Genomic DNA, 22,731 nt, shown 5'->3' with positions numbered 1-22,731 from the left:
TGCTTAGAAGGATGAAGCCGCGGGATCTGGGTGGCCCTTGAAAGGGCTCCCTTCTTTGCTTTTATTGTCTCCTAAAAGAACTGGGGTTCCACGGTGAGCCACAGCACCCAGCCCCTGAGATCACCTTTCTTCTGTCTAAACCATTTCTAAAACGGTTACGGGCCCACAAGGTGGAAGTCCACGGGTAGCTTGGCTGAGAACTGCCAGAAACCTCCCAGTATTAAGGATGTGTTTAAAAAATTATGGAGCCGAATTTCTCCCAAACTATGTGAAGATGACCCCAGTTTCTTGTTATCCAGGGGGTAGCCAGGGGTTGTAGGTAAGACAAAGCGGATGTTGAGCCATCTATGGAGTTGCTGCCAGCCAGCCAGGTGTCCAGGAGCTAATGCAGAGAGACTGCCAGGGCCGCAATGTCCGGGAAGAGAAAAGGGAATCCCATATTAGTAAATCTGTTGGTAAATGAGGCTCATTAATAGATAAATATTTCACTGCTTCCTTTAGAGCAGATAAACAGTACGCCGCCGATTAAAGAAAGGAAGCTGAGAGACATTGACTTTATTCGAACCACATGGTTCCAGTTTGTGGCAGCGTTCTCGCTGCTCGGCTAGAGGAGACTCCGCGCCTGCAGGGTTTGCGCTGGAGCATCAAATCCGCTCTCAAATGTTCTCCTGCTTATAGAGAGAGGTGGGCAAAGGGTGGCTCTTTCTCTCTAGACCATCTTTAGGCGGACAGGTTGCGGAGACCCTGCAGGGTCTTGGATCCTCAGAGAGGACAGAGGCAGGGAATCCACACACTGGATCTGGGGTTCAGGAATAGGTATGAGGTTGTCGGGGGGCGGGGGATCGAACCCTGCCTTCAGGCTTCCGCGACTGGGATGGGGATGTCGTGGAGCCTAGGGGTCTGATTGCGTCGGTCGGGCGCCCCGGGCTGGTCGGGTGCAGGCCGCGTATTTGAGCCTCTTCCCCTTCCATTCTAGGCGGCCGGCGGCCCGTGGCGCGGGACCACCTGTGAGGGCTGCTGAGATTGGCGGAGGCGGTCATGTGGGCGGTCACGTGCCGCGGCGAGCTCCGTCCAAAAGAAAATGGGGTTTGGTGTAAATCTGGGGGTGTAATGTTATCATATATCACGCTACCTCGTAAAACCGACACTGAAAGCTGCCGGACAACAAATCACAGGTCAAAATTATGAGTTCTTCGTATTATGTGAACGCGCTTTTTAGCAAATATACGGCGGGGGCTTCTCTCTTCCAAAATGCCGAGCCGACTTCTTGTTCCTTTGCACCCAACTCGCAGAGAAGCGGCTACGGGCCGGGCGCCGGCGCCTTCACCTCCTCGGTGCCGGGCTTATACAATGTCAACAGCCCCCTCTATCAGAGCCCCTTCGCGTCCGGCTATGGCCTGGGAGCCGACGCCTACAACCTGCCCTGCGCCTCCTACGACCAAAACATCCCCGGGCTCTGCAGTGACCTCGCCAAAGGCGCCTGCGACAAGGCGGACGAGGGCGTGCTGCACGGCCCGGCCGAGGCCAGTTTCCGCATCTACCCCTGGATGCGCAGTTCAGGTAGGCGCAGTGGCCCGCGGGCTCGGCGTGCGGGAGGAGCGGCGGGGCGGGAGCAGGAAGCGGGGGGCTGAGAGCGCCCAGCCTGGTGGCTTCCAGCCGGCGGCCCCGCAAGTCCCGGTGGCGCTGCCTTTCTGGTTTTAATTAGAGCTGAGGCGCCATTGCGTGGAGAGACCCGTAGCATTGTATGTAAATGAGGCTCATAAAACTTTTTATGGCCCAATTAATGGATTCGATCGTAAATTTATTTAACTCCATTTGCCTTGGAATTTTTACAATAAGTTTCTCCGCTATTCTCATTCTCATATTCTCTCTCTTTCTCCCCCCTCTCCCCTTCTTTCTTTCCTTCTCTTTTTCTCTCCCTCAGCCTCTCTTTCCTTCTATCTCCCCTCTTTCCTGTCCTCTATCCCTTTCTTGACTCCTGCTCTCTCCCCGGCCTCCTCTTCTTTCACCCTGGCTTTCTTTCTCAAAGGCAAGGAGAGCTGAGACCTCCGGGATCCCTCACACACCCCTGTACCAGAGACCATTTCCAGAACGTGTGTGTGTGTGGGGGGTCTGAAGCCAATGGGACAGAGGGTGGGAATGCCACAGGAAGGTCTTGTGGATGTGACTGCTGAGGACGGTCGCCCACTCGTCTAGCAGGGCTGGGGAGCGGCTAGGCTTGCTTTTGAATGGCAAAAGTGCAGAGTCCCCCACTTGCCAGACTCTATATTTACAAGTTCCCTTTGTCAGGGGGAAGCAGGACATTGTGGAAATGTAGCCGGCTGGAAAGGCCAGTTGTAAAGTTGGAATTCTGCTCTAAGAGGCTTTTCACAGACGTTCTTGCTTGTCTGGCCCTGGGGCCTTCCGCTCAATTTTCCTCCCCCAGCTCCGTTGAGGGTTTTGAGGGTTGCACCTGGATTTGGGCAAGGTGGAAGGTGCAGGCTCTGGGACTGCTGGCCTGACTAAAGCTCTCTTCTGTCCACGTCCTCGTCTGCTTGTCTGTTTGCCTATCAATATGTCCAAATTTCTGCTCCTAGGACCCGATAGGAAGCGGGGACGCCAGACCTACACTCGCTACCAGACGCTGGAGCTGGAGAAGGAATTCCACTTCAACCGCTACCTGACAAGGCGCCGCCGCATCGAGATCGCTCACGCGCTCTGCCTCACCGAGCGCCAGATCAAGATCTGGTTCCAGAATCGGCGCATGAAGTGGAAGAAAGAGCATAAAGATGAGAGCCAGGCTCCCACTGCAGCCCCCGAAGACGCGGTGCCCTCCGTTTCCACGGCTGCTGACAAGGCCGACGAGGACGAGGAGGAAGAGGAGGAGGAAGAGGAGGAAGAGGAGTAAAGGGCCAGGCACAGGACCCTGGCTGCACAGGACAGTTGGAAAAGCGTCTTTAAGAGACTCACTGATTTTAGTTACAAAAATGGGGGGAAATAAAGTGTAAAAAAAAAAAAGAAAGGGAAAGAAAAAGAGGGACTCAGTCCCTACCCTCATTCCATCCAATCACCCACACTAGGTCCCAGGGATATATCACCTTGGGGACCCTCTCTGCCTCTGAGGAACCCAGTAGATACCCCCAACCCTGGCCCAGTGCTGTTCGCAGGCACAGCCAAAATACTACCTAGCACAGGCCTCTTTGAGAGGCACCCCCAAACTACCTATGGGCCCAGTCCCAGTGGGCCACCACTCCTAAGAAGCCCCCTCCCCATGTCCCAACACTGGCAGATACCCAGCACCTGCCCCCTCCCATACCTGCAAAAACCATGATCAGTACTACCTACTAGCCCTAAACTACCTATTTTGTGCTGGACAGCTTGCCTGCTTCTCGGTGCCCATCCCTTCCAAGGCCAGGCCCTGATGCTTCGAGCTGAGAGTCTTTGGGGTCACCGAGGCTTCACTGACAAGGCAATGAGGTTCAGGGACCAGGGCATTGGCTTCTATTTAAATTGAAAAATAATATATTTATTCCAAAGCATACCAAGTGCTGCAACCTAGAATCCCTCTTTCTCTGGCTTTGGCACCTCAAGTTCAGGGCCATTACCCCTACTTCAGGAGGGGAGCATTCCTGAGCTGGCTGCAGTCCTCTGGAATAGTTTCTTCCTTTTTTTTTTTTTTCCTTCTCTGGGACTGAAGATGTTCCCAGCCTCACTGTTCTCTCTTTTGCTTCTGTGTCCTACTGTTCAGCCATGTCAAATACACATACCGTGTGACTTTTCCTACAAGAACAAATACTGTATATTTGAACCAGATTTGTTTTTGTTGCTGTTGTTGTCGTCGTCATTTCTATAATCTTGGAGCTCATTTGTAAGGGAATGTCTTGACTTGGGAAGGATGTTTTAATGGGATGACTTTGTAGCATGGTGTGTTGTATTAAGCTAATTCTGTAGTGGGTGGGGGAGGTCCAGTACCCACCCCAGGCCCATCACCTCCCTTGTCCCCCCATGTGCCCCCTACACCCAGCCTGGGGTTTAGGGAAGGCTTGCTTCCCAGCCTGGTTACCTGTGTTTATGTAACAATAAAGATGCTTGGTGACAAAGAAACACGGACTGCTTTATCCAGAGGATCTGGGTCAAGGGGAAGTGGCCATAGCTTAAGGGCAAGCCCTGGCTATAGGCCAAAGAAACACGGGAAGCAAATGCAGAGACTGTCCTTGAGTCCGAGCTTTAGATATTCATGGACAAATGTATCATGTCTCTTTTTACATGTTCTTATGTGTGCATAGGCATATTTCTATTTCTCTGTGTGGTTGCTTATAGTTTTCATAATTGTCTGCATTTCTACATCTCTAATGTGTGTTTGTGTGTGTGTGTGTCAACATTTCCCATGTCTGTAATTGTATGTGTGCGTTTCTGGGTTTTTCTGTAACTATAATTGTATATGTGGCTTCCTCTTTGTAGATTTTTTTGGTCTGGCTATTGTATGTGCGCCAATATCTATCTAGATCCATCGAAAACAGACTATTTGTTAATGCCGTATATTCTGTCTACAGCCTCTCAAACTTCCATAAATTCCATGAACGAATTCCAAATTCAAGTTTCCTCTAAAGGTGTAGACTGAGCTCTAAAAGGGTGTTACCTACCCTCCAATTGATTCCGTATTCCGCATGCGCCTTGAGTACAGCCCCAGTGTAGGAAGGAAATAGGATTCAGTACCCCCACTTAGCCTTCAGTAGGGGTAAGGATGCCCCAGGGTCCAACACTGCAGCTGAGGGATTCTTGGACCGCCATGGGCCTCAGACCGGGCAGCGCAACCTAGTCAAGTCCTGTTGCTGAGGAAGGACTGTGGCTGGGGAAGGGGCTAGCGGCGAGAGAGACCAGGGGCGAGAGGCGGTGGAAGTAGCTTAGAGCATCCTGAGACTGGCCTGCGAAAGTCTCCATTCTTATCCCCTGACTGGGTTGGGCCAGCTTCTTAGGACTCTTTTTAATAAAATCGGACCTAAAAGGGTCTGTAAAACCTGCAGCCCCAAATCGGGACAGCCTCGGTGGTAAGATGGCGCCTGTGTAAGAGCTGCCTCCTCTTAGTGATGGGGAAAGGGTCATAAATCCGTTGTTGTTTATGAAAATTTACAACTTTGCAATACAACTTTATGAGTTGTTCGGCCCTTCCATTGGCCGCTGTCGGTCATGTGGATAGGAACCGTGAACATGAACTTTTTTATAATTTCCCTTGCGAGAATAGAGCCGCATTCTTTTGCTCCGCTCCATCCTGCGTGCTTCGGAGCTCTGCCTTCTCAGCCTGCCTGGGCTGCGCTTTGTCCGGCGATGGCGAGCGAGAGGAAGCCGCTGCCAGGCCCAGGCCGGCCGCTGTCGCTGGAGGTGGGGCGCGTCCAGTTCCTGGGGCAGCAGCCGCTGCTTTGCAACTTGCAACCTGGCTAATTTCCTGCGTCCTCTGGCACCAGGAAGGAGGACAATTCGTCTCTTGGGCTGCCGAAGCGACAGCTGTCAGAGAGGCAGGAGCTTCTGGGAGCCGCGGTCTGAAGGTGAGACATGTGGGAAGGAGACAGGGCAAAGGTGGGTGAGGCACTACAGTAGTGAGAGGGCACCAGGAGCGACTTTGAAAAGGGCATTTTTTTTTTACTGTCTTCCGTACTGTCCCTTCACACTCAGCCCCAATACACACCACAGCCCTCTCACGTCACTCATTTTCACCCGCTACCGCCACCACCTACAGCCACTCCTTTCCCTCCTCCCTCAAGGCAGATCAGCCTTCCCTCTGGGTCACAGCGTCTTGGCACCGCGCAGCGCCGCTTGGGTCTTTACCCCCATCCCCCACTTCCCCAGTGACCCTCGGGAAGCCCCAAAGGAAGTCATTTGGTATTCTACTGTTCCCTATCGGCCTCTGGGGCTTGGGATTATTTCATTCGTGACTCAATTGATTCAACTAACCTCCCCAATAACCAGAGGTAGTTCCCGACCTGGGAATGTGGGCAGGGAGGCGAGCAAAGCGAGTAGCACCGGCGTTTTGTTAGCTTCGATACACTGTTCTGCCCTGTGGGGCTAGGCTGAGAGAGTACGGGAAAGGAAGCAAACATAGCAAGAAAACTTACTAATTCAGAGTTCTCCGATGGTTGCCTGCTTCGTTTGCCCGGTTTTCCGACCAGAGTGATGTCTCCTGGGAAAGGGGCTAGGTGCATGAGTGGAATTCTGTGTTGGAAGAGAGAATCGAGTTAATTGGGTGCTACTCGGAGGGGGAGGTGATGTTTCTCGGGCGCAAGGTAGTGTTGTGTTGATGCAGATGGAAGGACCACATCTGAGGTTTTTGAAGGAAGGTTGCAAAATGGTGTCTGGGCAATAGCAGGGTCGCAGTCCCACGCCACCTAAGTACAGTGGCAGGCTGGTGTTCACGGTCTCCCACCTTCCCAGTTACCAGGGAGAGGGCTACAGCTAGCGTGGAGAGACAGCACTGAGAGCTGCTGGCCTAGCGATGGCTTTGCATTGCGCGGTGGCACCCGCCATGGTGGGTGGGCCTGAAAGCGGGTCTGACCAGGTTAGATTTGCCCCCGGGAGACAGAGCCACGCGAGCATCAGTCGCGAGGTTCCTAGCTAAGGTTCTTTTTTGTTTATTTGGCTTTTGGTTGGTGTTGTTGCTGCTGCTGTTTTCCTATCTCAAGATAGTATCTCGGCCTTGGCCAGATAATTAAGAAGGACACGTAGATGTTTGGAATGTTTGCGGGACAGCTCTGTGGATGCGCCCCGGGCAGGGGCAGATAAAGCGCCGCATTTGCCTCCTAGGGCCGCTGGCTGTTTGACTGCGGCTGCCGCAGGCGGATTATTTATTGCGACCGAGCCGAGAGCTCGCTGCTGCCACGCTGTGGCCGTCGCCGGGACCGGCGCCAGCAGCGGCCCGCCTCTTTGAGCCTGGCGCGACTGCTGTACGGGCCCCTCAGATTCCCCAGAAGCAGGGGAAGGGGGGGGGGACAAAAGGGGACCTGAGGGGCAGTCTCCAGAGGTCTATTTGGCTGTGAAATATCCTTGCTTCGGCTATCCATGACAGAAACCTCAGCCGCTGGAATAGACCCGAGTCCTTCCCTCTCCCCCAACCCAGCACCATGGAGACTGGTTGTATAGGCCGCCTGGCTGGTCATGGCTGCTTCTGTCCAAACTGCGCGTCCCAAAGGCGTCCTGAGGGTTCACGCCACTTGGGGGAACGCTTTGGCTTTGGGATTCTGACATCGGAGAGATCACTTCTAGTTCTGAGGCCTGCTGGCCTGGCTGGCCCGAGGATTGGCTATGACATGGAAGGCGGCTCCAAGAGAGGGCCGGTAACTGACAGAGGCCCGCACCTGTGTGCTTTGGGTTCTGGCCTAGAGATTTGGTTGGATGGAGGTGGACCTTCTGGGTCCTCCCACACACCTGCAGGCCAGCCTTCAGGCTGGCAGAAGTGGAGAGGCTCAGTGGGCAGCCAGGGAAAAGGCAAACTATGTGACCCTACTGCCATCCTGCCCTCTTTGAAGAGAAGATAAAAGGTAAGTTTTCTGTGTGGCTGTGACCTAGTCCTGGGGTGGTCATTCTCATCTCTTAGGATGAGGCTCTGTTGAAGGTGTGGCGTTCCTGTTCTCCACTCAATCAGGACTCTCTCTCTCTCTCTCTCTCTCTCTCTCTCCATATATATATATATATATATACATATATATATATACATATATATATGTATATATATATATGTATATATATATGTTTATATGCATATATATGGAAGAATAAATAGATTGACTGCCAACTTAAATACACACTAGCCTGGGCTCACACGTTAAGATTTCAATTTAATATTTTTTACACCTTAATGTTTACAGAAGCTAGAAAAACATTTTCTGGCTTCTAGTTGAGAAAACAAATTCTCTTATTGGCTGAGACAATTAAATCTAAAATTCAGATCAAACCATAGCAATAATGGTGGTAAGCTGTCATGAGCTCCAACTCTGTGTGAGACAGAGCCGCTTGAAAGAGAACTGGTCGATGTAAACAATTAACACCTGGGAACTGGCTACTTTCATTTCGAATAATATTGCTCGAAATAATTGTTATCTGATTATTTGTTGTTTAAGAACCAACAACTCAAACTTATTTTCTTCAAACAGCCTTTTAAGAAAAAAAATCCCTTTTTCCTCCTGAATTTTCATTTCCCACATATTACATGTTCTCTGTAAGAAACATTAAATTTTATCCTCTCCTGAACAGCTCGTTTATATACAAAGGAAAAACTTTCTTGGGTTGGAGAGATAAAGAGGTTAAGCACAAGGCCTCTAGTGCAGCCTTCCTTCGGTGTGCCTTCACAGGCTCTCTGCAGGCCGACCTAGACAAGTCCCTTTTCAATGTTTCTCTTTTGAGGGGGAGTAAGGTCAGAGGGAAAAAAATTGAAAAGCAAGGAAGAGATTAAGGAAATCTGCAACAGATTCCTAGGGGACCAGTGCCAATTGTCACCTTCCCCCAAACCCGATCCCCATCAGTACGCAAGGGTCAGGATTTTACAGATCTTACAGGTCAAACAATCTCCCACGCCCCATCTAGATCTGTAGTCTCTTAGACACCTACAGAATTGGGGATTTTAAAGCTAATTCAAGGGCAAACAGTCATGAAAGTGCCTTCGAACCGATATCACTTTTTTTTTTTTTACAAAACGAGACTGACCCATGTACAGGCAAGTCCAAGACAGACTTTCCACGCCCTTTCTGAGTATCGCCAGGCCTGGGCCGGTGGTCAAGGCAATTCAGGATCCTAGAGCAAATGACAGGGTGACAGGATCATTCTGGTTTTAGAGATACTGTAGCAGCAGAAGTAGTTTAGGGTGGGGAGGTAGGGGTGTGGGGAGTGGGAATGCTTGCGACAGTGCCCATCTCCGTGCTACTTCGAAACCAAGCCCATTAATGATCCTGAGTGAAGCTTTGGGCCCCAGGAGCTGCACTCCGTGCCCTGCTCAACCAAGGTCTCCGTATCTCTCCTGCTTCTGGAATAAGACTGGGAAGATACTCTATCTGAATTTTTATCGGTAGCTGCTCTAAGCAGTTCCAGGCACTTAGAGGAGTTCTGGGATGCTTAAAGCTGGGTGAGGGGAGTTAAACCCCATGGATGGCTTCCTGCTCCGGTCTCACAAACACTCTTCTGGAGATCATTTCTTGTGGAAAATCATGGGTTTTAGCTTTTCTTTTCTCTAAGTTCAAAGACAGGATGCAGTGCACAGCCGGTGTAGGTGTTTGCTTTAAGCCCACGTAGGCACGACCATTACAGAAGAGGCAAACATGGAGCGCGGTACTGAGTAGAAGGCCCTGCCTTTGGCCTGGGCCTGGTCAGTGAGGGCTGATCTTTCAGCTTTAGGGCAATAAGGCCCAACCTGTAATAAGAATGGGAAGGAATAAGGCATTCAAGGAACCCTAACGCATAGAGTGAAGGCCTGGCTCCCAAGAACCGACACCCATGATTAAGGGAGCACAAGGGCGGGCGGGGGCGGGGGGTGCGGTAGCCCAGGACCTGACTCGGGCAGGAGGCTCTCAAGAGCAAAACCATCCGTGTCACCGCCCTCCTGGCTCAGGCTTGTCAGGTTTCCTGTTTAGGGAGAAAACCAGCAAAACCCAAGAAGGCAAAAAAAGGGAGAGAACAGGCCTGCTCATTGACCTGGGCACTAGTGCCTCTGATCTGCACATCTCTGCCCGGGCCGTGCCCGCTGCTGGCGTTCGAGGGTGTGTGGGGGGGAGCGGGGCCGGCAGGCTGTGTGTGCCCATTAATCTGCCGGGCGGGCGGCGGGCGGGCGGGCTGGGGGCTGTTTGTAACTTTGCTGCCTCGGTCGCTGCGGTCCCCGGGGAGCGGGCTCCGGCGCTCTTTCCCATTGGCCGCCACTGCGTCAGCTGGTGCGATTTGCTGCTGTCGCTTTTGGCGTTCGGCCATCCAGAAACAAACCAGTTCGATGACTACTAATAGTTATAGCCAGATGTACTAATACACAACAAATCACAGTCCTGCAGAGGGGCGCGCAAATGAGTTCCTATTTTGTGAATCCCACTTTCCCTGGGAGCCTGCCCAGCGGCCAGGACTCCTTCTTGGGCCAGCTGCCCCTCTACCCGGCCGGCTATGACGCGCTGAGGCCCTTCCCGGCCTCTTACGGGGCGTCGAGTCTTCCGGACAAGACATATACCTCACCTTGTTTCTACCAACAGTCCAACTCGGTCCTGGCCTGCAACCGGGCATCCTACGAGTACGGGGCCTCATGTTTCTATTCTGATAAGGACCTCAGTGGCGCCTCACCCTCGGGCAATAGCAAGCAGAGGGGCCCCGGGGACTACCTGCACTTTTCTCCCGAACAGCAGTACAAACCTGACAGCAGCAGCGTGCAGGGCAAAGCCCTCCATGAGGAAGGCACCGACCGGAAGTACACAAGCCCTGTTTACCCCTGGATGCAGCGGATGAATTCCTGTGCGGGTAAGGCATTTCCCTGCTCCCCCATCCCTGAGAGTGTAGGGAGAATGAAAATCTGGCAGGGAGACAAGAAGGAAGGAAGGAAGGAAGGAAGGAAGGAAGGAAGGAAGGAAGGAAGGAAGGAAGGAAGGAGAGAAGGAAGAAGGAAGGAGAGAAAGAAGGAAAGAATGAAGGAGAGAATAGGAAGAAAAAAGGAAAGGATGAACAAAATTTTCTTCTGTTGTTTTTTTAAAATTTAGAGAGAGTGAAAGAAGGAAAGAAAGAAAGAAAGAAAGAAAGAAAGAAAGAAAGAAAGAAAGAAAGAAAGAAAGTCAAACCCAAACACTCCCATGGGACCATCAGGCCCAGCCAGAGGAAAGACAGGGCCACGCTATCCCTGTAAGGTGACACTTTAGGGGAGGGTGAAGGACTCACTGCCAAGCTATATGAGCCCTGGAACAGGGGCAACAGAAGAGGGAGAGGAAAACTGGTTGAGCTGAGAGCCTGCTCATCTGCACCCTGGTACCACCCCCTCAGGTTTCCAAGCAGAGAGGGCCTCCAGAAGGTGGCATAGGCAAACTCCCTGATGCTCCTACCCCTCTCCTCTCTCTTCTGCCCTTTGGAAGTCCAGAAGCCCAGACAGGCAGGGCCCTCATCTCATTCCCACATTTGACCTCTTTCTAAAGCTTTGGAGGGCCACCTTCTCAGAATATTCATATTCTCATTCTCTCTCTCTCTCTCTCTCTCTCTCTCTCTCTCTCTCCCTCCCTCCCTCCCCCTCTCTCTCTCTCCCCCTCTTCACCCTCTCTCTCCCCCTCTCTCTCCTGCCCCCCTCTTTTATCTTCCACTTAACTTCCAACTCTTAACCAACTTCTGTCTCCTCCTGAGACCCTGCCTGATCTTCACACCTGGCTTGGGGAGTGAGTTGCCTCACCCTTGGGTACCTCTGGCACCCAGACAGCCCCAACACAGTCCTCACTCCCAGTCCGCCACCACCCCACCTACAGCACCCTCTCTTTGCCCCAGGTTTTCAAAGATCACACAGAGAATCAATCCCCTTAGCCTTTGGAGCAGAGACAGACCCTAATGGGGAGTTAAGCGTACACTACAGTGTTGTTTCCTTAGAAGTTAACTCTTCCCAGTGGAGTGTTGTCAGATGGATCACATAACTTGCTAACAATATGCAAAGATTTGAGAAGGCTGGCCATATTCAACTTTACAAAAATACACTGAGATCTGACTTGAGGAGACACCAATGTAAGCATTCAGTTTCCATACTGTTCCCAGGATCCCCACTGCACCCACAGACAAATAATTGCTATATTCCCTAGAAACAGTGACTTTGGCCCCTCAAATTAAGAATGCCTATGATATTTCTTCAAGTCTAATGGCTTTCTTACAAACCACATTTGTCAAAATCAATAACTTCCCACCCAAGTCGTTTTTTAGGTTGAAAACAAAACCACATCTCGCTTGGTATGAAATAATCGTTGCCATACAGTCGGCTTTTTCCCCCCTCTCGGTTGTGATGAGAGAAGCTGGGGTGGAAGTAGTGTAGTTTCCAGTTTAGAGAGTGCTGGCTGGGAGGCACACACGGGGTGGGTTGCTTTTGCGTCGCTTATCCGCATCTCATTTCTGCCTGCAGGTGCCGTGTATGGGAGTCACGGGCGCAGAGGCCGCCAGACCTACACTCGCTACCAGACCCTGGAGCTGGAGAAGGAATTCCACTTTAACCGCTACCTGACTCGGCGACGCCGCATCGAGATCGCCAATGCGCTCTGCCTCACCGAGCGCCAGATCAAGATCTGGTTCCAGAATCGGCGCATGAAGTGGAAAAAGGAAAATAAACTCATCAATTCCACGCAGGCCAGCGGGGAAGACTCTGAGGCCAAGGCGGGCGAGTAGACCCCAGAGCAGGGACCAGGCCATCGTTGTAACCTCTATTGGCTTTGCCCCCTGGTGCCCTTGCCTGCTCCCCAAATTTTATTCCAGCCTGCTTCATCCGCAGCTTAGGGAAAAGCGTCGAAAGCTTTGCACGCGTCTACGCATTTACTTATTACAGAAAACAAACAAACAAAACCCCATACACCCAATGTCAGCTGTGGGACAGACGCACTGTACACACACACACACAGGTTTTCTCCCCAAGGCTGCCCGAGCCAGCTTGGAAGTCCTGGGGTGCACCCAGAATTGGCCCTGCTGCTGTGTTAGCGCCTCTGCGCTCTGTGAGCTACAGACGCGGGGTTTTTGGGGGAAGAAGGAGCCCCAGGCAGTGCCCCGTTTTGTGTCTGGGTTTTTCCGCCTTGGTCCCTCGCCATCAAACCCTAAAGGGCATCGCCAAATCGGCTCTGGCTACTGAAAAGAAAGGGTCTAGGAGCTGGGCCCCAGCCCTGTCCCGGCCTCTCAAGATGCCCCTAAACAAGAAGCCTGAGGAACAAAGGGGAACTCCCCCCTTTCCCGACAGAACCAAATCTCTCTATCGGCACATAACCGTCAGTGGGAGAGCAGCAGCCTCAGCCGAGGCAAGCCAACTTGGGCGCAAGAGGAACATTACAGCCTCGGGAGTGACTAGGCTCCCGCAGGTTCCCAGCTCCCGATTTCCACTCCCAGCCTCACAAAGCTCGGACGCTACCACCCAGCAGCTTTCAGGACCCAAAGAGGGGGCCCAGGACCATGAGAGCCGCAAGAGTCTTGGCTTCCAAACGTGCCAGGGACGCCTGAGATGCCAGGCCTCTAGTAGGGAGAGTCCGCTCTCCTCTCAGCTACATGTGTGATTTACTTTCGTCTTTCGGAGCCCAAGAAAATAACTACGGTGATACTAGGCACAGCCACGAAATGATTCCATTAGTTCCCGCAATTTATTCCCAGTGGTCTAAGCGAGATCCCAATAGCTCTACCCACGGATCCCACCTTCCAAGCAGCCTCGGAGGCCGTTGGGTATCAGGGCCCATTCTCTGGGTTCACCAAGAACCCTGCTACCTGGGGCCGGGCTGGCCAGAGGAACCGGACCAGGGATGAAGATCTTCCAGGCTGGATAAATAAGCAAACCAGATAGCAAACTAATGACACGAAAAACATATTTACACTGAAGAAAAAATGATTCTGGTTATACGAGTATATGGAATTTGACCTCGCCTCGGAGAAACACTACACAAAAGCTGTCTTTAATAGACGCCTGTGGTTTAAGAGCGGCAGGGACACTGCCCTTCATGCGCTCACAAAAACAGAGCCGTAATTGTGGCTGCTGCTGTGGGCAGGATTTATTTCGTCAATTGGCTAAATCGTCTTCCCTTCCTCGAAGGTGATATCTGTGTTTTCAAAATTCACAGCTGCCTGCCGGGCGGGCAAACCGACCCCAATCTCTACACAAAAATAAGAGGGGATACAAAGCCGGGGAAATAAAGTTGTTGTAAATAATTCTAAGTCACCACCTCCCCCTAATCCTCTGTATCCTCGCCGGGCGTGCGATCGGCAGCTGACGGCCTCACAATTGGTACATCCTAATGGAACTGCGAGGGAAATGCAATAATTTTGCCATAATGGGCTGTAACCTCAATTCGACCCCGGCCCTTGCAGCCCGAGGTCGGAAGCGAAGCGATGCTCCCAGTCTCCAGCGGGTGGCGCTCGAGTCCGACTGAACAGCGGCGGTGGGTGGCGGGCACGCGCCCAGGGCGCGCGCGCCACCCCTCTCGCCTCCACCCAACTCCCCCATTAGTGCACGAGTTTACCTCTAGAGGTCATCAGGCAGGATTTACGACTGGACAACAAAAGCACGTGATTCGAAGTCGTACCCCATATTTGGGTGCCTACGTAGGAGGGAACCGAGTACATGTCCCAGTCATTTCCATAATTCATCATAAATTGTGCAAGGGTGCTATAGACGCACAAACGACCGCGAGCCACAAATCAAGCACACATATCAAAAAACAAATGAGCTCTTATTTTGTAAACTCATTTTGCGGTCGCTATCCAAATGGCCCGGACTACCAGTTGCATAATTATGGAGATCATAGTTCCGTGAGCGAACAATTCAGGGACTCGGCGAGCATGCACTCCGGCAGGTACGGCTACGGCTACAATGGCATGGATCTCAGCGTCGGCCGTTCGGGTTCCGGCCACTTTGGCTCCGGCGAGCGCGCCCGCAGCTACGCGGCTGGGGCCAGTGCGGCGCCCGCCGAGCCCAGGTACAGCCAGCCGGCCACGTCCACGCACTCGCCACCGCCCGACCCGCTGCCCTGCTCAGCGGTGGCCCCCTCGCCCGGCAGCGACAGCCACCACGGCGGGAAAAACTCCCTGGGCAACTCCAGCGGCGCCTCGGCCAACGCCGGCAGCACCCACATCAGCAGCAGAGAGGGGGTTGGCACGGCGTCCGCAGCCGAGGAGGACGCCCCTGCCAGCAGCGAGCAGGCGGGCGCCCAGAGCGAGCCGAGCCCGGCGCCGCCCGCTCAGCCCCAGATCTACCCCTGGATGCGCAAGCTGCACATTAGTCACGGTAAAGCCAGCCGTTTTCTGATCCACGCGTCCGTGGGGGCGCGGGTCTTGGTCACCCTCTGTTCTCTGCAGCCTCTCTTCGGGTCTCTCTCCTTGTCTCGCCTCTCTCCAGCCAGCAGAGCCTCTCCCTGCGGCTCTCCTTTCCCTGCCTTCCCCTTTACTTCCTCCCCATTACTGCAGCAGCATCCTGCGTTCACAGATACTGGGGAGAGGGGAGGGAGGAAAATGGGGTGGCCGAGCAAGTTTAGATGTAGAAAGAGGAAGAAATTCCATCTGGAACCCCCAGTGCCTCGGAACTCGCTTCAGGGTCAGGCCAGCGGAGTAGGCATGGGGAGGTAGGGATGGCAGTAGGGGCCGTGTATCGGGCTTGTCAGGGTAGATAATTTATGGGAAGGGCTACGCTGGGGAAACAGCGTTACTAATTAGAGCCCCCTAAAAGGGGCTTGGGGGGAATAAGCCAGGCGAGGGCAAGCAGGATTCTGAAGTTTGGGGGTAAGAAGAAGAACGAAGGAAAGGGAAGAAAAAGAAATCGGGCGCCCCAAGCGTACGCTGGAACAGGAGGTGGCTAGCACGGCTGGAACTTTAACTGAGGGTGACCTAGAGGCCACTTGGGAACTGAGAGAGAGAGAGGAAAAAAAACTGCTTCGGTGCGTTTCTGAGTCGTGGGCAGACTGGGAGGACAGTGCCCCTGCTTAGGACAACTCATACAGGGCCAGAGAGCAGAATAGGGGGCGAGGGAAAGCTATGCTGTCTTTAAACACAGAGTTCCTGCCTCAGGTGGGCCGGTTGTTCCCAGAGTCCAAATCGCGTTGTTTTTCTCTCCAGAAAGGAAGGGGGAAGGAAATTCAGGGAAGAGTGGGTGAGGAGGGAGAACTTGTTGAGCTTTCTCCCCAGCTCAGGATCCTGGCTGACTTTTAGAGCCAGGTGCTGAGGAGTTGGTGGCTAAACCGCTGACTTTTCTATTGCAGACAACATAGGTGGCCCAGAAGGCAAAAGGGCCCGGACGGCCTACACGCGCTACCAGACCCTGGAGCTGGAGAAAGAATTCCACTTCAACCGCTACCTGACTCGCCGAAGAAGGATTGAAATAGCACATGCCCTTTGCCTCTCCGAGAGACAAATTAAAATCTGGTTCCAAAACAGGAGGATGAAGTGGAAAAAAGATAATAAGCTGAAAAGTATGAGTATGGCGGCCGCAGGGGGGGCCTTCCGCCCCTGAGCGTCTGAGCGGCCACAGTACTGAGCAGTAGTAACGGAGCAGCCCTCCGTAGTGTCAGTACTAAGGTGACTTTCTGAAACTCCCCTTGTGTTCCTTCTGTGAAGAAGCCCTGTTCTCTCTGTCGCCCCAATTCATCTTTTAATCATGAGCCTGTTTATTACCATTATAGCGCCTGTATAAGTAGTTCTGCTTCTGTTCATCTCTTTGTCCTGAATGGCTTTGTCTTGAAAAAAAATAGATGTTTTAACTTATTTATATGAAGCAAGCTGTGTTACTTGAAGTAACTAAAACAAAAAAAAAGAAAAGAGAAAAAAAAAACTAAACACACACACAAAAAAAAGCCCCCCTTTGACCTCGTTTAGTGCCAGTGTTGTGTGTTGCACTTGAGTTGTTTTAATGTGCATGTGCGTGGGAGTGTTCCTGTCTCAATAGCTCCAAGCTGTTAAAGATATTTTTATTCAAACTACCTATATTCCTTGTGTAATTAATGCTGTTGTAGAGGTGACTTGATAAGACACAACTTAACTTGTTCATCGTGTAGTGGCTAGTGGCTCTGTGACGAAAACTGTGACTCCAAGCAGTGTGTCCCTGCGTGCCTTTGTAGGACCCTTTGCACGAACTCTGGAAGTGGCTCTTATAAGCGCAGCTTCGGTGATGTATGTTTTTGTGAAAAAGTTACAAATATTGTCCAAGTCTGGCTGTTTAAGCAAACTGTGATCAGCTTTTTTTTTTTTTTGTATTTGTTTTTAAGGAAAAAAAACACTGACTGGAAACAAAAAAATAAATAAACTTTCTATTGTAAGTTCTCTTGGGTCTGATTTATGCCAAATAGCAAGCCGCTCTTTCTGCTTTTCTGTCTGTCCAGTAGTGCTGTAAGCTCCTGAGTCTGAGGCTACCTGGGCAGCCTGCCTATTCATTGTGGCTTTTCACCAACATCTTGACTCAGAGCCTTCCCAACTCTGAATCATCAGAAAACTCAGGTCAGAAGAAGGTGGGAAAAGCTGTAGGAGGTTTCAAAGCCTGAGTCCACCTTGTCCATCTCTGAGGAAACCAAGTTAACTTTGTACCAAACAGGAGAGGAAGAGAAAGAGAGGAGCAGGGCTTTGTTATAACCACACTGCGGCCCACAGAGATCCTTCCTTCCTGAGGCGATTCTAGGCCTTGCTGAAGAGGCTTCTCTGCCAGGCTGTAGACCCCAAACCCTTTGCCCACTCACAAACCCCAGCACTCAGTCCCTCTACTCTTACTGAACCAGTTGGCTTCTTTTGCTACAATTAATTTGCTACAAATGGAAAGTACTTACCCCATCCTAGCTCCACTGGGAAACTCCTCAGAGCAGCTAAAGCCCAACTAGAGATTTGCACATTTACTGGCTGCTTACACGGATGCCGTCTTTCCTTTTAAAAGTTATAAAACAGTAAACTTTATAAGCCCCAGTTCCGGCTATATGACATTTGGGTGCCAAATGAATAGGGTTTTGTCTATGAATTAGATCGTAAAATCATCCATAGCACAGACAGATCGGCTCACTGGCTATAAAACGTCACGTGGGGCCATTAAAGTAAGTTTTATGGTTTTGGGGAGTTGACATCCAACATTATATACCACATAACATATAATCTCACTAACGCTGGACTCCATTTGACTCTTTTGCAGGCTACGTGTGCTGCCTGGTCATTCAAAGTGTCAATTTTAGGTCCAGAAGTGTCCAAACCACAAGTTCTCAAAACTCTGAAAAATGGCTCCCTCCATGTTAAGGTAAGCTCGCCTCTTGAGTTTATTTGCACTCTTAAAAAGTTTCTTGTACTCTCTCTCTCTTTGGCTCAGTAACTGGGAAGTTGTCTGTGAATTCAAAATGGGAGAGCAAACTTTTCCTTCAGCTTGCCTGAATTAGCAAAGCCAGAGCCAGCTTTGTGGACGCAGCACTGTGAAGAACGCCTGTGGCCGAGAGCCGCATCCCCAGGCCTAACTTTAATTGCTGCACAATCGTGGATGTTAATGACTTCCGCTGCTCCGGCCGGAGTGCAAAAAGATGATTTTGTGTGTGTGAAAATGGGTCTGTTTGTGAAAACTTGTCAGCCCCCCACCCCTGGCCCTATTTCTAAGGTTGGTCAGGCCCAGGCTCTTTGGGGGTCGCGAGTTGAAGGGACTCGGGACACTGGAGGAGAGGCTTGAACTGAACTGGAGAGTTTGAAAGGAAGGCCGAGGAGGAGGCCGACACTGGCGGGATTCCTTATGGGGCTGTGGCAATATGTCTTCGCCGGGCCAGGGTCATTTGGCAGGACTGAATTGAGGCGGCGGCCTTTGGGCCTGAGTTTCAGAGCGACTGGAAAGAGTGGAAGCTGGCTGTGTGGCGGGGAGCAGGCTGCACCCACAGGATGTTGGGGACAGAGGGTCCCCACCTAGGAGGTACTCTGCTTCCCCCGCACTGGGCCAGGCCCAACCCTGTTCGCCTGTTAGTGCTTTTCATTTGACTGGTAGTGTTCTCACCAGCCTGTGAATCTGAAGCAATAAACTTTATGGCCGGATTTAACTTTAGTCTTTGAATCCCCAGGCTGATTGAAAGGGGCTAAAGCACTTTCTTTTCTTCCGTCTTGCCTGTCTTTTGCCTCCCTTCTTTCCTTTCCCCGTCCTATCTTTGTAGGAATAAGACATCTATGCACAGGACCCTCGAAAGGCAACTTAAGGGCTTCCCTAGATAACACTAAAGATAGAGAAACATAGCCCTCTCCAACATGCAGACAAATTCTCTCTTCGAAAACTGTGCCTAAAGTTTTAAGGGAAATTGAGGTGTCTTCAAATGCCCAACTTAAAAGTCCCCAGCGCCATTAGGTTGTTTTTCTTGACACATCATAAAGGGTAGTTTAGGGAGAAATTGCTCCTATGTCAGTAGGAGATTTCCTCTTCCCTTTTGTTATTTGTTCTTTCTGTTTGATCCCAGGAAATTTACATAATCTATGTTTTCCAAAAACAGTATCCAAAATTGCACCAACGAGTGAAGTTAGGTAAAATATAAATTTCCTGGGTACAATTCCATCCAGGGCCCCAGCTTTCCATGTCCTTTAATGGCAAGACAAGCCTAAGAGGGAACTTTCTGGCCTGTCCTGGTGTCTTCTCAGGAAAGGTACCCACCAGAGACCTAATAAACTCCACCCAATCCTGTCTGAGGAGCTATGCCAAAAATTTCCAACTGTGTTTAGAAATGAAACATAAAAAAAAAACAATAAAATAAAATAAAATTAAGGGCTCTTCTTTTTCTTTGGAGCTAGATAGTTTTCTTCAAGTACTAGTTGGAAAAGGTATTTACCAAGTGCTTAAAGAGAAATATTTTAAAGTGTTGGTTTGAAATACCAACAAGTACTATTATGCAGAAGTCTTCTTCATTCACTATAAATCTGCAGAAGTCCCAAATTCAGAGATCCAAAGAAAACAAACCTAAGACTTAAAAAAAAAATCAAAGCTCTCTCACAAATCCCACTTTCACTGACTAATGGGAAGCTGAAGAATCCATGAAGTTATTTTGTGTGAAGTGAATATTGGTACTTCAGTACCCAGGAAGATGTGTCCACCTCCTTAGAAGGAACTAGAATAGAAAATTTACATGGAAATAGGTTCTTGTTGTCTGGTGTGGCTGAGAATGCTGGATTTTTTGTTTTGCTGCTCTGAGTTTGGGTTATTAGACAATGTTGGATTGTGGTTCTGTTTTGGTTATGTGTCTGGTGATATTACTTGTATAATTTCTCAGTAGTTGAAATAAGGAGCAAAAGAAAACAACCCAAACAAACCCCCCAAAACAAGGGTGATAGAAGTGCTGGTAGGTTCACGGTACACCTAGGAAAAAGCAAGTATCTACAGCATCCTTTGGCCACACCCTGGGATGTGGGGATGAGTGAAAAGGCTGATGTTATCATATGTAACTAAATACATTCCTAAGGCTCTTTCCCACAAATTAAAAAAAAATGGCTATGAGTAGTGTCAGCTTGCTTACTTCTGTCTGTTTTAATCTCCACAAGGATTAAGTAGAATCTAAGAGGGCAGGTCAACCCACATGGAGTTAAGTGACTTTTAAGAAATGTAGCATCCAGTTCGATCTGTGTGACTGTTATTGGAGGAAATTTTTTCATCCTTACTATTTTTTATGGGAAACATACTTAAGGTAGTTGGGTATCTGCTCATTTTGTAAATGAGTTATATCTTCTTGTGGATTCTTCTGAGTCTTTTCTCTTAAAAGAGGAACTTAGAGGGGGGGAAAAAACCCTCTCCCACTGAGGTCGTTATGAAGACATCCAGCTTCAGCTGGTGGCAGAAATCTGTGTGCTCTCTTGTAAAAGGAGAAGGTGGCGGAAGTGTGCAGGGCCTTGTTTGTTTCTACAAGCCAAAAAGAATATATTCCCTCAATTATGAGTATCAGAGGAAGCTTCTGGTCACACTTAGGGGTTTGTTAGGGTTTTCCTGGTCTAATTTCACAACATTACACCAAGATCCCTTTTCTCCTGTGATTTCCTACTTTGCCCTACTTCATTTGGCTCTGAAGGGGGAGAGAGAGAGAGAGAGAGAGAGAGAGAGAGAGAGAGAGAGAGAGAGAGAGAGAGAGAGAGAGAGAGAGAGAGAGAGGGGGAGAGAGAGAGAGAGAGAGAGAGAGAGAGGTTTTTCTAGCAGAAACAGTTGTGTTCATTTGCTGAGATTTGGATAATATTACACCCAAACAACTACAGTACAGAAGATTGGATGTTAGAAATGAAGACAACTCTCTCAGCTTGCAAGATGCCCTTAGCATCTCCCTTCTCTGGCTGGAGTCTACCCATGGCTTGCTCTCCATAGAAGGCAGAGTATCTTAGGCTGCAGCCCTTTGGTTTCTAATGGAGAAATGTTCTTCTAGTCAATGACACCAGTGTAAACAGGATGCCAAGACACTAGTGCGGTTCAGCCTAGGAACCAAATAGGGGAGGGAATCCAAAGTCCTCAGCTCCAGAACTGGAAGGGAAGCCCGGATTTGTTTTGTTCAGTGTTTTCTGAAAAGAATTTTGTCCTCCTCTATCAGATCCCTTTCTCACAAACGGGACTTTTCAATAATAATATTTGTTATGAAGGTTACTGGGTAATTATTGAGATTTTTGTGAGGCAGCCTTTGCTGGAGGTGAAGTCTGTCATCGCCTAACAAATGGCGTCCATGCAGTTCACTGCCGGGTTAAGTAGATGCAGAGAAGATAGATCTGCACACCCTAGGAACCGCCAGCAGAGCACGCTTTAGTACAAGTTCACAGTCAACCGGCCTGCCTGGGCCAAGTCTCCCAACAATTAAGGCTGCGGCTTTATTTTTTAAATAAAACAAAACCCACCCCATCCGCTCTGCCAGATTTCCCTCCTCCCCCTCTTTTCTTACACTTTTGTTTTCTAAAGATTCTCTAGTTCTCCCCTAAATTGTCCTCGTTGGTGGATTCGCCAGTGATTTCCAAGGAATCTAGCTCCTAAATTTTGACTTAAGAAAAAAAAAAAGCAGGAGGCTGGTATGACAGGAAACACGGTCACAAATACACAAAAATATACACTCCATCCTCTAATTCCAACAGGCAGTGGTGGGAGGACTGCCTAAGATCCAGAGCGCCCCTTCCCCCCCAAAGAAGCGGGCGGCCGGCCGGGTGCTGTGTATCTTTGTGGTTAGCGTGTTACAACTGCAGGTCAAAAAGTTGAGGGTCAAAAGTTTACATTGCGCAGCGCTCTTAGTCATCCTCCCAGACAGAGTTTGATGTCAATGTTAGAGCTGCGATCTTGACTATCACCACAAAAGATAAAACGGCTCAGAGTGACGCGTGTATCACGGTGTGGACTCCAGGTGAACCCTAGTGGTTGAATGACCTCAATTACAGAGGAAAGGATAGAAAATTCCTCTTTTCAGGAGTAATACATGCTGTATTTCATATTGAATTATCTCTTCCATTCTGAGGGAATAGCAGCAGGTAAATAGGCATAGATTATCAAAACACCAAAGCCGTAAATGCTGGAGAACCAAGAATGGTTTGTGGGTTTGTCACAAAATAGATCTGCTTAGAATTCATCAGAGGATCATTAAAACCCAAGTAGCAAGTTTCTAATGTTTCATTATATCTCCTTTATATAAATTAAAAAAGAGAATGATTCTGATTGGCCAGGGTGCTTTGGTTTTATGTTGTAATATATATAGTAATCTCCAAAGTGTGGGAGAAAAGACTGGATATCTTGCAAAGTGTATTCTTGGCAATTTTCAAATATAGACTATGATCCTGCTCCCCAACTGTATCTCACTAAATGCCAAGATTGTCAGAGCAGGGAAGTGGAAGTCCTAAGGATAAGGGGTAGGGTTCCTAAAATCCCCAGCACCACTAAACAAATGGTCATTAGTGTCTCATTATGTTCACGTTGTTGAAGTATTCCTGTTATCGTCATTATTAAACCACTGTAGGATATAAGAGGACTGCTACCATCTGCAAATGAGTACAGAAGCAGGCAGGAAGCTGTTTTCCTACATGCTATATGCCATGTTGTAAAACCACCCGGCTTCTGTTCCCCAGAAAATACTTCTAAATACTAGGGTGGGGGTGGGGCTGAAGGACATA

The 22,731-nt window shown here is 49.9% G+C and overlaps 3 protein-coding genes and 1 long non-coding RNA gene across 4 annotated transcripts; 3 read left to right on the top strand and 1 right to left on the bottom strand.

Moving 5' to 3' along the window:
- On the top strand, positions 1–2,997 carry Hoxa7 (homeobox A7). The gene is made up of 2 exons (XM_028790045.1): positions 1–1,560; positions 2,577–2,997. The coding sequence occupies exons 1-2, from the start codon at positions 1,185–1,187 to the stop codon at positions 2,885–2,887; spliced, it is 687 nt and encodes a 228-aa protein (XP_028645878.1). The 5' UTR covers positions 1–1,184; the 3' UTR covers positions 2,888–2,997.
- A 1,756-nt stretch (positions 2,998–4,753) lies between these two features.
- Positions 4,754–17,521, bottom strand: LOC114640949. Its single transcript, XR_003714226.1, has 3 exons — positions 17,442–17,521; positions 6,090–6,186; positions 4,754–5,516 (listed from the first exon to the last, which is right to left on the bottom strand). It is a non-coding gene; the product is annotated as an uncharacterized LOC114640949 (long non-coding RNA).
- Positions 10,011–12,468, top strand: Hoxa6 (homeobox A6). The gene is made up of 2 exons (XM_028790036.1): positions 10,011–10,452; positions 12,074–12,468. Exons 1-2 carry the CDS (start codon positions 10,011–10,013, stop codon positions 12,331–12,333), a joined length of 702 nt encoding a protein of 233 aa, XP_028645869.1. The 3' UTR covers positions 12,334–12,468.
- On the top strand, positions 14,128–16,478 carry Hoxa5 (homeobox A5). Its single transcript, XM_028790035.1, has 2 exons — positions 14,128–14,920; positions 15,888–16,478. The coding sequence occupies exons 1-2, from the start codon at positions 14,359–14,361 to the stop codon at positions 16,136–16,138; spliced, it is 813 nt and encodes a 270-aa protein (XP_028645868.1). The 5' UTR covers positions 14,128–14,358; the 3' UTR covers positions 16,139–16,478.
- Positions 17,522–22,731: the final 5,210 nt, after the last annotated feature.

Source organism: Grammomys surdaster, unplaced genomic scaffold (assembly GCF_004785775.1).
Source record: "Grammomys surdaster isolate TR1022 unplaced genomic scaffold, NIH_TR_1.0 125861, whole genome shotgun sequence".
Lineage (NCBI taxonomy): Eukaryota > Metazoa > Chordata > Mammalia > Rodentia > Muridae > Grammomys > Grammomys surdaster.
Note: the sequence above shows the minus strand (reverse complement) of the source record. Positions and strands in the feature narration are given on the sequence as shown.